Genomic DNA, 16,454 nt, shown 5'->3' on the forward strand with positions numbered 1-16,454 from the left:
AGAAGGGGAAGGGAACCAGGGAGAGAGGGCAGGGGAATTTGTCCCCAAGGGATAAGGACTGCCTCTGGACAGAGAGGAGACAGATGTGGCACATAGGAAAATGGTGGTTTATAAAGGTACAAGGGGAACTCCCATGTTAGGATGAGGTCTTTAATTTTAATTGGTCATGTTAATTAGGTGAGCCAAAGGGGGCTTCTGATTGCTGGACTTCAATACTTTGATAGCTGGACCTTAGTGGTCAGCCTCAGGAGGAGGAAGTGGCCAAACAAGGGAATAGACCTTGGTGAGTAGCTTTAGAAATGTGATCTAACGGTTTAGCAAGGCAGAGGGAGTGGGGGAGAAGGGCAAGGCCTGCCAGAGCCGCAGGCTCGAGTGGCCAGGTGTCCCTTCACTCAGATTCTGATAAGGGCATACTGTCTGCTACAAGGCTCTCAAGTCTTCCTTCCGTAACTTCAAGTCAGGCTTTCGGGCGCGTATGATCCCCTGTGTCATTTGTAGCACCAGTGACTGAAGTGGGGTATAAATGCAGACTGAGAAGTGATTACTTAGCTATAGGAGTAAGTCTCCAAAATGAGAGCATTCGCCGCTTTCCAACCCAGCCCCGAATGCCGACAGTGATGACCAGGGAGGTTCCTGGGGTGGGGTGGGGTAGAGTTTTGTCCCTGTGGGAGCAGCGTGCATCAGAGTGCAGTGCAGAATCTAAAAGTGACAAGGCGCCAGCAGGACTCCCCCACTGCTCCCCCAGAGTAGTGTCTGGTGAGCCAGCTTTGCTGTCAGCCTTCGGCGTTCCTTTTCTGTCTTTAGTGGCCGCTGAGGCACTCTGCCCTTTATGTTTCATCATAGAGGACAGGTCTCCAGGGAAAGGGCTCCTGGCCCCCGGGCACTGCAGCAGATCCCCGGCCACCAGTTGTTTGCTCTGCCCTGCCCTGTGTTTATTATCGGTGTGGAGAGAGTTGTCATTACATCACTTAGGATTCTGCTCGTCAAAGGGGGCCGGGCAGGGCCGGTGCTTAGCCACTGTACCGTGTTGGACCATGTTATGAACTCCAGGCTGACAATACTGGACAGGTTAGGTGTTTACCACCTGAAATTAATGATGCTTAGAAATAAAATGACTGAGGATCTTTTATTTTATCTCACTTTCTTTCTCTTTCTTAGCTGTGTGTGTCTGCTCGGTGATCAGCTTCAAATGTTTACTTATTAGCATTTTATTTTTAATGCTACAACATTGGGATGAAAAACCTTGTTTATGTTCTCTAGTCCATGTGTAAACTTTTCTGTGTTCGTAGGACCCTTTATTAGTAGTGCTGTAGATATCCTGATATCCACCCTCGTAATGAATTTAGGTGTGAAATACAGTCTTGTTGCTGAAGAATAATATCATACAACAGAGTTTATGGTTGTGTGTGATTGAAATTTGTACCCTTTGAACATCAGTTCCCCACCCCCAGCCCTCCTCCAGTTTTCGGTAGTGACCATTCTATGTTTATTAGATTGGCCGTTGTAAATTCTTAGTGTAAGTTAGACTCATGTTGAACTTCCCTTTGTGTCACTGGCCTTTCCTTTAGCGTCTGAGCCTTCAGTTCCATTCCTGTTGAGGCTGTCAATGCCAACACCACAGTTCTCATCTTAAAAGGAATAAGAGATAGTCTGCTCTGGAGCCATTTTGAGTGACCATGTCCCAGGAACACAGATTTAGGTTACCCTAATTTCTGTGTTCCAACATGGAAGCAGCTTCACAGGGTTTTTATAGTTTTACAGAACAAAGAAAGCCATAAATCAAGGCAAGCTTAAAATGCATTGGTGGTGTCTTAGGGTTTCTATTGCTGTGAAGAGGCGCCATGACCATGACAACTCTTATAAAGGAAAACATTTCATTGGGGGACTTACAATTTCAGCAGTTTAGATCATTATCTTAATGGCTAATATGGCAGCGTGCAGGCAGACATGGTGCTGGAGGAGGAACTGAGTTCTACATCTTAATCCTCAGGCAACAGGAAGCAACTGTGTCTTCACTGAGTGTAGTTTGAGCATAGGAGACCCCAAGCCCCACCCCCATGGAGCCACACTTCCTCCAACAAGGCCACATTTCTTACTTACAGTACCACTCCCTTTGGGGGCCTTTTTTTTTTCCTCTCAGACCACCACAGGTGTATATGCTATCTGATGACATTCTTAGCTATTGGATTGGTAGAAGCTACTGGTCTGCTAAGTCGGTAGATTCTAAAAGACTTTTATTTATTATCAAACTTTGTTAGTTTTAATACAGAATGGGGCAAGGATATTCTAGAAGGCTAACACTAGCCCAAGATAAGGTAATTAGCTTCTGAACCTACAGAATCCCAGTCTTTCCACAGCAGTGGAAAGAAAGTCCAGTTGGTCCGTCAGTCTCTGCACAAAGATTCCTTGAGGAGTGTTTGATTGAAAGCCAGACATAGCTTCTTTTCAGGAATTTTCATTAACAAGGCACATAATAGTTTCCACTTTACTTTATGACTGAATGATATTTCATCCTGTGTATGTGCCTCTCTGTGTGTGTGTGTGTGTGTGTGTGTGTGTGTGTGTGTGTAAGTGTAACATTGTGTATCTATTCCACTTTCTTTAGCCATTTATTTGTCAGGGGATATTTGGGTTGTTGCTCCCTCGGTTATTGTGAACAGTACTGCAATGAACAGAAAGATGCAAATACTCTCTGATCCTGTTTCCAGTTCTTCTGAGTATCAGAATTGTCTCCTATAGTGTTACAGGGAGCCCATCAGAGATGGCCACTCAGACACAGTTTGTAGCAATTGAAAGTCTTTATTCCCGGCTGCTAGAACTACACTCAGGTATTTGGGTCGTAAATGTAGCCCAGGTGCCCATAGCACAGAGTTTTTGAAGGCAAAAATCACATCCTGGCAGCTCTCGGCAGCTTCAGCGTGAGGGGGGCAGGCGGGGAGTGGGGGGGGGGCAGTTCTCAGAAGTAAGCAGTTTAACAGAAGCTAGCTGTGGCGTCTTGACTTCAGGGTCCTGGGATAGAGTTTGGTAGTTTTCCATGGAGTTCTCTATCAAGGAGATAAAATTTTTGATACGCCTGAAACAGCTTCAGCAAAAATACAAAATGGAGGAACCTCTGTGCTGTCTTGCCCTGTCACGCTCTCTACTGGATCTGTGGGCGTGGGTCAAATCGTTGACTTCGTCTGTTTTAGAGGGGCATAGTTGGCCCTAAGGACAAGTAGCGTAATTGAGTTTATTCTTTTTTTGATGTAACTGGCCATGCAGTTGAGGATGCATGGTCCTATTGTTAGCAGGTCAGAATAAGAATCAACTACTGTCAGGCTAATGTTGGCAGTCAGGTGGTCAGCTGTGGGGACCAGATAAACAGAGACTAATACAAAAAACCTGAGTGTAGTCCCAACCATCTGGAATAAAAATTTTGATTTGGCTATAACTGGCAGAGTGGTCATCCCTTGTGAGCTCCCCATAACAATAGTAGCTGCACAATTTTATATGCTGACCAACCATGCCAAGGGGTTCAATTTCTTGATATCCTCAGAAACACTTTTGTAATTGCAAATTTAAAAAATCGACAAATGAAAATTGTATATATTTATAGTTGTAATAAGATATTTGATCTTTGTGCATCTTGTGGAAATTGCATGTCCCATCATCTGGTGATATATTGTGTTTTGCTGAAAGATCAGAGAGACAAGGAACAAGCCACTGCCACATCTGACCTCTAGGACTCCTCAGCCTGAAAACGCTCTCTAGCCGAAAGGGGCTTCTGGCCGAAAGAAGCTTCCTCAGCCAAAAGCACCTCAAGACAAAAAGCCATTAGCCAGAAAGCCTTTAGTTCCTGTTTCCTTGGGGCTCATACACCTTTCTCCACCCAGCCGTCACTTGCTTCCTAGTGCTGGGATTAATGGCGTGTGTGCTTCCCAAATACTGGGATTAAAGGTGTAGATCTCAAATGCTGGGATTAAAGTATTTAATGTGACTCCCAAGTACTGGGGTTAAAGGTGTGTGCCACCACTGCCTGGCTCTGTTTCTCTCCTAGACTGAGTCAATCTCATGTAGTCTAGGGTGGCTTTGAGATCCAGATGGACCTCTGCCTCCCAAGTGCTAGGATTAAAGATGTGTGCCTCCGCTGCCTGCCTTCTGTGTTTAATCTAGTGGCTTGTTCTGTCCTCTGATCTTCAGGCGTATTTTATTAGAGTCCACAGTCTATCACTGCACAGCCACTCTTCATTCAATTTTAATGGCGTTGTTGGGTTGCTTGTTCCTGTGTTTTAGACAGTACCTTCTTGCCAAGTAGGTGGTCTGCAGGCCTTTTCCTCCTGGGTAGGCTGCCTTTTCCCGATGTTTCCTTTCCCATGCAGAGACAGAGTCAGACTTAGTCTCACTGTTCTGGGTTTTCTCTGTGGTTTTGGTCTTGTTTCTGATGCCATTTGCTAGACCAATGTTACAAATGTTCTTGCATGTTTTTCATAGGAACTTTACTATGTCTTTAAATGCAAGACTAGGTTTCTAGTCTTGCATTTAAGTTTTCAGTCTATTTCTGAGTCATTTTTGTCTGTGTGTGTGAAGAGGGCTGGTTTATGTTTTTGGCGTGGATACCCAGTTCTCTCCTCACCGTTTGTTGTAGAGACTGCTGTTGCCCTGGTGTATGATGTTGGCACCTATAGAAGGGTTTTTGATCGGATATGCATGAGTTATCACTGGACACCCCTTGTTCTTCCATGGTTTGTGTGTAAGTCCTGGTCTTTCTTGCCTTTTCCACCTTCCGGAGCAGCATTCCCAGACTCCTGCTCCAGATGTCATGTTGTCTCCCATAGGATGGGATGGTGTCCCTATCCTAGAGTCATCCCTCTGACTGAACCTGCAAACTCCGTGGCTACATAACGTTCATCAGTTTCTGGGACAAAGACCCCTGGGGACATCGCTGAATTTTCATCTGTTACTATAGTTAACATTTATTGAATACTTCATGTATGCTGTGCTGGTTCTAAGAACGTCATGTGACCTTGTATTTTTCTGCCTGCTTTGTGATTCTTTCATTACATGCTCCACTTGTCAACTTGCCTATTTAATCTCAGGGGTTCTCATGGGGTGGTGGAGTGATGCTGTGTTGCAGCTCTGAGGGGAAAGGTATCCTGGCAGTCGGGAGCCAAGGACTACCACAGAGTCCCACTTAAACACAAACCTCACTCACACAAGGGATTTATTGGGAAAGACACAGGAAGGTGGCTGCCCCTGCTAGGGTGAGAAGCAGCAAAGAACGTAGCAGGAGGCAGTCTTTATATAGTTTCTTGGGAGTGGAGCTTTCCAGGGTGCCTGGATTGGTGGGATTCTATGGCCTGGTCTTGGATATTGGGGCAAGCTCAGGGATTGATGGGATTTTGTGGCCTGATCTTGGGCCTTTTTTTTTCCCCTGTAAGGTGGAGCTTGGCCACCTGCATCTTGAGAGGCTGGAAATAGCCATGATAGCCATTAGAATAGTCTGGGTGGAGCAGGGCCTGGCCTCCCGAGGGGCTGGGCCTGGCTGCTAGAGCTGTGTTGGGGCAGGGCCTGGCCACTTGGCCCCGAGGGGTCTGTCTACAGGCACATCTTCTGAAATGTGAATCCATATTATTACCTAAAACATTATTCAGAAACTAGTGTAGAATTGAAAAGCAGTTTAGGAAGTTATCTGATTTAACTTTCTACTTTTTGGTGACCCAGCTAAGTGTGTTAGGAATTTTTTCCTTGTGTACTTTCTTTGGAATTGCATACAAGCTTTGAAGAAAGTTCTCTGAGTCATTCAACTCCTTTGGGTTACTAATGTATAAGCTGTGTTTTCTTTTTTTTCCTACCTAAACTTACATCTCTCAGTTCCCTTTAAAAGTGGAAGCTTTCTTTGGGTTTTGAAATGTTGGGTTTCACTTGTCTAGGGTTGACTTCTTGCGGGGAGTGGGGGAGGGAGGAGGATACACACTTGGATCAATAGCATTTCATAGGAAACAATATTGAAAGTATGAGCCACTAATAGGAAAAGGAGGAGTAAACGGCCCAAAGACAAGGCATGCCAGCTGTTGCTTAACACTAACCCAATGTGGTTCTTCTCGACTGATGTCCCCTGGGGGACTGCATGCTCATGTGTGTGGACTCACTCAGATGTGTGTCACGAGCTAAGCATGTGGAAATGAGGTAGGCCTGATCCTGTCCTAGAGGACTGTGTTCTAGTGAGGACATAGACACACGTGATGTGTGTGGAGATCACTGTACAGTTAATAGGTTAATAGAGTTAATAGAGAAGCCCCTGCTAAAGGGGCTCTGGGTACAGAAACCCTGGTCTTGCACAAGTGTATCTGCATCTTAAGGGAGGAGGTAAGGCTCCTTGTATTTCAACTGTATCATTAAGTCCCCTCCTTCCTCCTCCTCTTCCTCCTCAGTGCTGCCCACAGATCAGGGATTTCTCTATAATGACCACTAAAGACTCTTGGGCCTCCCCAGAGAGAGAGCTTCAGCCATTGAATGCCACATGCTGTGCTGACTAGATCAGCCTTGACCACATACAGCTCTGCCAGGACAGGTGACAGAAGGGGTGATTGTCCACACCCCCCAGCACATTTCACAGGTCCATGAAACTTGGCATCAGACCCATATTATTGTTTCTAACTTGCATTTCTTCCTGATAACTGAAGATCGGGAACGCTTAGTGTGTGGAATGAACACACAAGAGGACAGGGTGATGTGACTTGGTGAGGATTCCCTGTCCTCCTCCAGGGACTTGTGACTTTGCACACACAAACTGAAGTCATTGAGGTCCTGACAAACCATCTCTTCTCCACTCTTCATCCCTTGTCATTAGGATTCACAGTGAGGAGGGTTTGAGTCAGGGTTCGGATGGTCCCCACTAGGCCTCAGCTACATTTGCAGTAGGAAGATGCCATGGCCAGAAGCGTCAGGGCTTCTCACTCTGACAGCCTCATGCTTCAGGTGTGAGCAGTCATGGGTAAAACCGTCTTTTCTACTTTGCCATTACTACCCATTTTATTGGACTCTCCGTGGGTTATAGTACTGAACACTGAGTTGCTCTGGTTTAGGTGTGAGCTCTGTTTTCTCTCTGCCTCTGGTTCCCCTGCCCTCCCTGCACTTCTGTTTCCCTCCATGACAAGTGTGCTCTCAGCAGTCCCAGCATGCGATGGTGGTGCGGTAAGATTGCCAGGTCTTATTCTGAAGAATTTGGACAAGGAGGGAGCAGGGCAGGTGATTGGCTCATAGGCTGGCCTCTCTCAGCCTTCCACTGTGGGGGTGGGACTAACGGAAGAGGCCTGTGCACAGGGTCACCTGTAGCCATACTGCGGACAGTGGGCCTCACAGCATTTCGGAGCTCACACCTTCATGTCCCCAGGGTCTTCCTCTAACTTCACAGATGATTATGCTGAATGTTAATGATTCTCCTGCCTCTTTCCCGGCTGTCTACAGGTGGGTGGCCACCACAACCAGCCAGATGTTGTTTAGTAACAAGGGAACTAATGAGTATTTCCTGTTGAAAATTGTATTCTTAATATGTATTTCCTTGACAGCGCCCAAGGTGTGATAGTATTAGCAGTAAATGTCTATGGAAATTACCCTGCCAGGCTCTTCCCAGGTATGCAGCCCTGGGAGGTCAGTTGTTATTTTACTGAGCAGGAAATTAGCACAAAGAGATAAGTAATTTGTCCAAGCGTGTATGCCTTAGTGAGAATAGAATTGGAACCCAGAAGTCTAGATGGGCACTCATACTTTTCATTGTGGTACTGTATTCCTCTCAAATAAGGGCTGAAATTGTTATTAAAAGTAATGACACTAACGAACTGGTTGCATTGGATGTAAAATTTATTACCTATGTTATAGTTAATCATAAGTTGGATTATCTTCAAATGAGCGTCTTGACTCTTCCCTACTGACTGTCCGCCATGCTTGCTTTGTGTCCTAGGAGAAGACTTTGCGGTTGTACAACAGGAAATCGTCATGATGAAAGACTGCAAACACCCAAACATTGTTGCTTACTTTGGAAGCTATCTCAGGTACATTGTTTCTTTTCCTTTGAAAAGCAGTAATGATCCCATCACCTAATCCATCTGACTGAATAAAATTGACTCCGGTGCTGTGGTTCATGCTTAGTGGAGAGGATCTTTTCTTTTCACATGAATGGAATTTTTGTTTATGACCTATTATGCTAATTCTGTAACAGTGGCACCTCTTGTGACTTGGGAATTCCGGGTGTGGTTTCAGGGAGGAAGCTGGCTCTAAATGTACCCGCTGCTGCCCCTTTCTTCTCGGCTTGAGAGTTCAGTCAGGAGCATCTCATCCCCAAAGGGTTTTGTTTATTTGTTTAAGGATGTTTTTTGTATGTCCTGTCCTTCTGGTCTCATTCTTTTGCTTCATTTTGTTCAAAAGACTCGGAACTGTAATTATTTCTACAACATACTTTTCCAGGACCCAACGTGAACTTTTGACTATGCACTTAGCTCTTTTGTTGTTGGGGCAGGTCCCATGCCATGGAGGATCCCGCAGCAAGCCTGGCTCCGCTCACTGTCTGCACAGTGAGTCTGACACCGTGACCTAGTTGCTTTTAAGGTCCCTCTAACAGGAAGCTTGGAGAATGTTTTTCCTCTGTCACTGGCCAGGGTCACTAGGCCTGTTACAGGCTCCTGTTCTCACATGACCCACATACAGAACATTCTGAACACAGCAGGTAGAGGCCCCTGGGGAGTTCAGACCAGCTCTGCTCACTCTAGCTGAGCCTGTTAGAGTCTGTTAAGAGGGATAGGTTGCATGGAGACAGGAAAGAGATCCTAGCCCTCTCACGGTGGGGTGGGTCAGTGATGTTGCACAGTTCCGAGTGGATTCTTGTCTGCCAATTTGACGCCGCCTCCACAGGGATTGGTTCGAATAGCAGCAGCCCGACAGTACATCTTCAGGACCTGTCGCCGTGGTAGGAAGTGGGCCCAGCGGGCAGTAACTGTATTGGCTTGAAGAAGATCTCCTAAAATACTTAAGTTTATGGTGCTAGTAATTGATTCCAAATACAGTAAAAGTCACCCCTGCAAAAGGACTTGTTCACCTGCTGCTGGTCCTGACAAAGTGACCAGCCTGAACTCTACTCAGCATTCCAGAGCGTTCTTCCTAGGACAGGCTGGTCTTCTAAGGAGAGCTGTTGTGCTTCCCTGGGGACATGGGTCTAATCCTGTTTCTCAAGCACTGGGGGGCATGCAAAGCAAACCTACGTATATGGCACACTCCGTGTGGTAAAATGACCGTGGTCTTCTTGCAGGGTCCGGACAACAGTGTGATACAGAAGTTAGGGGCTTGAGTGAAAATGTGAGATCCTGGCTTTCCTCAGTAACTAGCAATGTGGTTTACGGCAAGTTGTTTAGTCGTTTGGTGTCTGCTTTTCCTCCTCTTTAACATGGAGGTGCTGACACTGTGTGGTGGGAACCTGTGATGACTAAATGTGAGTCCGTGTGAAATGCAAGGAGCAGCGTTAGAACATCATGAAGCCTACTGAATCGTAACTGCGGCTGCCGCCGGCTGCACCTCACTGTTCTGAAAGGACGTCACATCAGTCCTGATCGTTCCGTTAGCAGTGAGCTTCTTCGACATTACTTCCAGCTTACAAACGATGCTTGAGAGCGCTGAGCATCAAGTTTGCTTTCATTTTATTTTACCCAAATGTAAAGATTACAGTGAACTTTTTTCACTCCAACTAAAGTTAAAACAAAGTTGGGGTTCTTTTGAAAACCAAAACTGAGCTCTTTTAGTGTTATGGGACTGTGACGCGAGGATGACGCTTTAGACGGGTGACTGTATCCCTACTGCCAGCATTGCTGACGAAGACTGCTTGAAATCAAATGAAGAACAAAGAACAACAGCCCTTCCATCCTGTCTCCAGCTCTCTTCCAGTCTTCTCTATTCCTGATTAGGTACAAACTTGGACCAAAGAGGGACATGGAATCCTAAGAATTGGGTCTGTATTGTGTTCAAGCTGGAAAGGACGGAGAGATCTTGTCACCCAGCCACACTGACAGCCGAGAAAACAGGACGTAATAGAACCTTTCTTCTTGAGGCTCAGTTGCTTGTTACTGGCAGGATTGAAGCCTGGCTCTGCCTATCCTTCACTGATGCCTCTTTGTGGAGCCAGCTTATTTTACAAAGGGCCAGGGGTTTGGAGTTCCGTACACCACCCTCAGAACACTCTGTCACAACTTTCTTCTGTTGATGCCACTAGAGTGTATTAGAACAGATTTAGACAAGAAGATGAGGAGGTCCAAGTGAGATTGACTTCTGACAAACCTGCCCTTAGGGATCAGAATCAGCCCATGAATTTTCTTAGTAGATGCCCAGCGAATAGTTATGTTCCTGAAGCACACTTTATAACAGACTGTCTACTCTTCACTACATGAAGAGATCCCGTCTGAGTTCCTGTGGAGCTGAGTTCTTGACATCCTTAACAGGCCCTTCAGCATCATCAGCATGAAGTGTAACAAGAACTACACAGACTAAGCTTTCTTCTGGTGGCTTAAAATTAAGTAACAGTGTGCTAAACATTTAATGCACATTGTCTGAATGTTTTTGTGTGTGTTTTTCTTGAAAGAAAAAAGAAGTAAATCACCAAAGACTTTTCCCTTAACTCCATTAGAGCCAAGGACAGTTTAACTTCAGGTCCTTGCTAACTTTCTTTAGGCCGAGAAGCAGGCTGTAATTGTCACTGTTAGTATACAGTTCCTCTGTAAAAGGAACCTCGGATTCTGGAACGTGCTGGATACAGAAGAGTTGCGCAGGCAGTGGAGTTCTCTGTGGAGATCTTCGCCTGCCTTTCCCCGTGTGAACACAACCGTGCTGTATCAGTCAAGTGAAAGGAACATCTGCTCTCTTACACTTCACTTGGGTCTCATCGGTTCTCTGCCAGCGTCTCTTCAGATAGTGAGGGCATTGGGAAAACATCAGGCCGTGCTGAGGGGTTCTAGCAGAGTAAGTCAATCACTTTCTGTTCCCTAAGGAGAGAGCACACTTGATGGCTTACTGTCTGTTCTGAATATCTATTTTAAAACAAACCAAAAGATTTCAAATTCAACTCCCAGTTAATTAGCCCATCTGAAAATGTCCAGCAGTTACTGAACTTTGTGTTTTTCACCTTGATGACTTGCGTTGAGGGTGAGTTATTTTTGTGAATGCAGTGGTGCAGCCATTGGTGGCCCAGGGTCTCTGTCCCCGGAAAAGCAATTTACCATGCATGCCCAGCAGTACTGATCCCAGTGTCCTGCTCACAGCTTTTGTTCCGCTTGTCCTTATGCCCTGTTTGTGAACACCTATAAGTCACACGTAGTTTATTAATGATACATCTGTGGTATGTGGAAGATGAAAAGGTAGACTAAGACTTTCAGATCAGTAGAAGAGTTGTTAGAACTTTTCTCCCTTTAAATTCTAATAACAGCAAACTGGAAGATTAAAATAGTGAGAGACAACCCCACCTTTTCTATTCTCGTTTATTTATTTATTTATTTATTTATTTTGGGGTAAGGTAGAAAAATGGATTTTGAAAGGTTAATTTTACAAAATAAGAAAAGGCTTCTAAGCATTTATTTTGTGAATAACATTTATTCCAATTCAGATACCTAGCCACAAAGATCCACGGATTGTTGGCCTGCATAAAATGGGCCCATTGACTCAGGCCTGTCCCGTGAGACAGACGGTGTGTGAGTGACCCAGTGCCCTGTGGATTTGTCATCACAGGGGAGACATTTGAGACAGACAGAGTCATTCTTCTAAGACATTCTGACTACTCAAGCTTTTTAATTTTTTTATAAGAGATTTTAACCAAATGGAATGTTACAAATGTAAAGCATTTTTAGTGTATTTAAATGGTGTCCGCATGTAGAGTCCATATTTTCTCTTTGCCTGTATAAACTAGAAAGGCACTGCATAGACTAAATAACCATTGTATGTAAGTAAGAAGAGACAGGGAACGGAGCTGTTTTGAGTGGCAGACAGTGGTGGTGAATCTGAAAGACAGCCGAGAACTCGTCCCTGTGCGTTTTCTCTGCTGTGGGGAACTGTTTTCAAACTGGAAAGGGCAGGCAAAGCGTTACTGAGATGGAGTCGCAGCATATGGCAGGTGAGGAGGTAATTACAAAGCAGCGAGACACTTTAAATGAATTTAAGCTTTCAGATTTCTATAAGCCCTATCTCATACTGAACACTTAGCAGATGTGATTGTCATCCACTATCAGTGGATGTCTTTTTCACAAATAGAAGAGACACTGAAGATTAGAGATAATCAATGACTAATTTGCAAAAGAGAGAAAGATGGCTTCTAAAAGATAGAATCAAATCCGATGTCAGCCATTGCCCAGCAAACACGGTGAATAAATTATTAATCATGTCATCAGTGAGCACCTACACGTGGCAGCTAGCCTGGCCTTTGAGGAAAGCAATACCAAATCAATCCCACCTCATTTTAATGTTTTTATTCTTAACAAAGAAAAAAAAAACTTTACATCTTCTGTGAGTTTCTGGAACAATTTAAGGTGATTTATATAAGTGACTATGAGGTAAATTATAGTACAAGTGAAGAGACAACCTGCAGATGGAGAAACCTTTGTTAGCTATTGATCCTATGAAGAATTGATGATCGGAATATATCTGGAACTCCAGGACTGGCATCATAGCTCAGTTGTCTCGCAAGCACAAGGTCCCAAGCTCAGCCCTTGAGACCCACATAAAAATACCAGGCCTGGTAGCTCATCTTGTAACCCCAGTGTTGGGGATGAGGAGACAGGAGGGTGGGGCTTCTAACTGGTGAGCTCAAGGCCGGTGAGAGACCCTGTCTCAAGCGAGCTAGACAGACCTCCTGAGGCTTACCCCTAGGTTTGTTCTCTGGCCTCCACATACTTGGACATATATACCTACATTAATAAAGAAATGGAATATGGTGTTTTAGTAAAGAAGATAGCGGTTGGGTTCTATGAAGAATTCAAACATGTCAGTGAAGCAACCTCTAGTCAGAGGTGCCTTCCTCAGTTTTTTGTTGTTGTTCTTTTGGTTTTTTTTTTTTTTAATTATTTATTTTATTATTTAATGCACTTGAGTGTTTTGCCTCTGTATGTGGTATGTTTACCATGTGTGTGTCTGGTGCCCTCAGAGGCCATGGATACCCTGGAACTGGAGTTACAGGTGTTTGTGATCTAATGTGTGGGTACTGGGAATTGAACCCGGGTCGTCTTCAAGAACAAGTGCTCTTAACCACTGAGCCAGCTCTGCACCCTCGCCTTCCTCATTCTAAATAAGACCACAGCCAGCCATTCTGAGAGTTCTTAAAACTTGGCCGCTGGGCAGCCAGCCGATATTTCTGTGGGATGTGTTTGTTGATAGGTACTGTTTCCGAAACAACCACAGAATGTCTACATCAGCCGTGCGGCTAGTGCGCCGATTCCATTCGTGTGTCGCCTCGTGAGCTGTTGGTCTTAAGTGGTTTCTGATTCCTTTGGGGCTTTACTCCCTTGAGTACCTTCTGGAACCATAGCTACTTCACACTATCAAGTCAGCCGACCTTTCCACCCTGGTTGCTCATGGGGTTGCTCTGTGCCACATGGTCTGCTGTCCAGAGCCAAGCCAGATGTTAGGTGTAGCTAATCCAGCCATATTTGACCCCCTAGTAATACCAACAGCTCTGCTTTTTAACGCACTGTTCCTGTAGCACTCAGAGGAGTGCTTGGTTTTAAACACCACATTTCAAGAGGGCTGTTGACAAGTTCAAGATCATCCAGGTGAAGGTAACTGTACTGAGGAGTCCACACCTAGAGTTGCTCTACAGTGCAGCCCCAGCATATTCTAGCGTCGTCTCTGGCCATTGTCTCTCTCTCTCTTTTTCCAGGGGTGACTGAGCACATGTGTAATCCTCTCTATTTCCAGGACGTGCCTTTTTCACTCTTTGGTTTTTGTTTTCGAGACAGGGTTTCTCTGCATAGCTCTGGCTATTCTGGAACTCCCTCTGTAGACCAGGTTGGCCTCAAATTCGATTTGCCTTTCTCACTTTTAAAAAGTGAGTCCAAGAGTTTTTTTCTTTTTCTTTTTTTTAATCAAAAATTTTTAATTGAAAATTTTTTTTATTCATTTTACATACCAAAACCACAGATTCCCCTCTCATCCCTCCTCCTGATCCCTCCTAGCCTCCCCACCCACCCCTCATCCCCTCCTCTAAAAGGGTAAGGCCTCCCGTGGGGAGTCAGGAAAGCCTAGTACATTCAGTTGAGGGAGGACCAAGCCCCTGCTCTCTTCATCAAGGCTGAGCAAGGCATCCCACCTTAGGTAATGGGCTTCAGAAAGTCAGCTCCTGCACCAGGGGTAGATTGGCCATTGTCTCTCGAGGTATCATTTGTTCCGTTCTGTTCCCCAGCCTCTCAAATGTGGTGTCTTCTTTCAAGTTTCCGTTCTTTTACACAGGCCCCTTCTCTGTCTCTCCCTGATGAATTCCTGCTCAAACTTCAAGACCCAATTTAAATGTTGTCTCCTCATAAAACCTTCCCTTGATTTGCCAAGATATTTTCATCTCTGAGCTCTCATAGCACATTAATCCAAAATTCAGTAAACAACTTCTTTTTAAGATCCTATAACTTTAAAAAATTATAAATGTGTTTATTTGTACAAATTACTAAGTTTCACTGTTGTGCTGGCCACTTTTGTCAACTTGACACAGGCTAAGGTCATCTGAGAAGAGGGAGCCTCAGTTGAGGAAAGGCCTTCGTAAGATCAGGCTGTGGGGCTGGGCGGTGGTGGCGCACGCCTTTAATCCCAGCACTCGGGAGGCAGAGGCAGGCGGATCTCTGTGAGTTCGAGGCCAGCCTGGTCTCCAAAGCGAGTTCCAGGAAAGGCGCAAAGCTACACAGAGAAACCCTGTCTCGAAAAACCAAAAACAAACAAACAAAAAAAAAAAAGATCAGGCTGTGGGCAAGCCTGTTGAGCACTTTGTTAATCAATGAATGATGTGGGAAGGCCCATGGCTTCTCCTTCAGCTGCTGCTGACTCCCGTTAGTGATGTGGGGATGTGAGCCAAATGAACCCTTTCCTCTCCAAGCTGCTTCGGTCATGGTGTTTCATCACAGCAGTGACAGCCTTAACTGAGTCGACTGTGATATTCCATGATACATGCATATAGTTTGCTTAGACTGTCTCTCTCTGTCACCATCTCTCACATTCTTTGGGTTCTCCCCGCTTCACTATTATACTCTGAGGTGCTGTAGTTAGTTTATGCTTGGGAGAAAACGTGCAATACTTGTCTACCAAGACCCATATAGTAAAACTGGAGGCTTTGTGAGTGACATTCTTGCAGCTGCTCACGTCTGCTGTCTTGGTCCAAGGACAGCTTAGACAGTATATAAGTGGACAAGTTTGACTGTGTTCTAATGAAACTATATTTATGACACTAAAATTCCCATCATTGTCCCATGTCAAATATATTCTCTTGATCTCTTCCAACCATTTAACCATTGTTCCAGGATTATACAAAACCAGACAATGGACTAGATTTGGGCCAGTGGCCATATTTTCCTGGCCTCAGATCTAATTCTCTTCATTGGCAGGCATTTGGTCAGTGTTAAGTACCCAGGCAAAAGTATCTCCTTTGAGACATTCTCAGACACCCAGGATGTAGAATTACATGTCTAAAATTGTTCATTTTCAGCCTTAGAGAGACAGGGAACAAGCTTGCCCTGGGCTCACCCCGGCAGCAGATAGAGAAGTGCTGCACCAAGCTAACCTTACACTAACAAATTCTTAACTCCTTGTGCTTACCTTCACCTCGGTTTATTAATCAGCTTATTATCTAACCACACTTAGGAATGCGGTATTACACACAGATTCCCCTTTCTCCCTTCTTAGCTTCCCTATTGATTTAAGGTCTTCTCCCTCTCAATTGACCCCTTTCCCTTTAAGAGTTCACTGAGGCTCTTACAAGTCACTCCCACCTTGAGTCATAAAGAAAGCCTGATGGTTTGTTTATTATTTCATTCATTCATGTATTTGTTTACCTATAGAACAGTTAGAGTTTACCAAGTCCAGAAACTCCTCTCCCATCTCTGCCCCAGGAATGGTACAGTTCCTGGTGTGTTTAAGAGGAAAAAGTAATTAATGATTGAATAAAGGAATAAACAAAGGAAAAAGATGTATAAATCTTTGCTCACTATTTCTTCTGTCACTGCGTGATTACTCCATCTTAGGATATGAATGAGAAAGGATGTGAATGAGAAACACTAAACAATAGTGATCAATTTATAGGCTTTGGAAATGTTACTCTGGAAACTTCATTTGAGGATTCTTTTATGTTTGTTGTTGGTTAAGAGTGCTATCAAAGTGATGTGTTTGGGATGGATTGACATTTTCTGTGCTAATCTGGGTAAAAAACTATAGGACAGGAAGTTTTTAACTAAAGGGAAGTTCCATTTGAATATGCC

At 44.7% G+C, this 16,454-nt stretch overlaps 1 protein-coding gene across 4 annotated transcripts in view; it reads left to right on the forward strand.

The window, feature by feature from the left end:
• The window catches only part of Map4k3 (mitogen-activated protein kinase kinase kinase kinase 3), a 168,085-nt gene that overhangs the window by 69,128 nt on the left and 82,503 nt on the right, over nucleotides 1–16,454 (forward strand). For all 4 annotated transcript variants that reach the window (XM_028855218.2, XM_028855220.2, XM_028855217.2 and 1 more), the window contains exon 3: nucleotides 7,940–8,030. In XM_028855218.2, the coding sequence (XP_028711051.1) occupies nucleotides 7,940–8,030 (91 nt within the window). The remainder of the gene's footprint in view (nucleotides 1–7,939; nucleotides 8,031–16,454) is intronic.

Source organism: Peromyscus leucopus, chromosome 22, assembly GCF_004664715.2.
Source record: "Peromyscus leucopus breed LL Stock chromosome 22, UCI_PerLeu_2.1, whole genome shotgun sequence".
Classification (NCBI taxonomy): Eukaryota; Metazoa; Chordata; class Mammalia; order Rodentia; family Cricetidae; genus Peromyscus; species Peromyscus leucopus.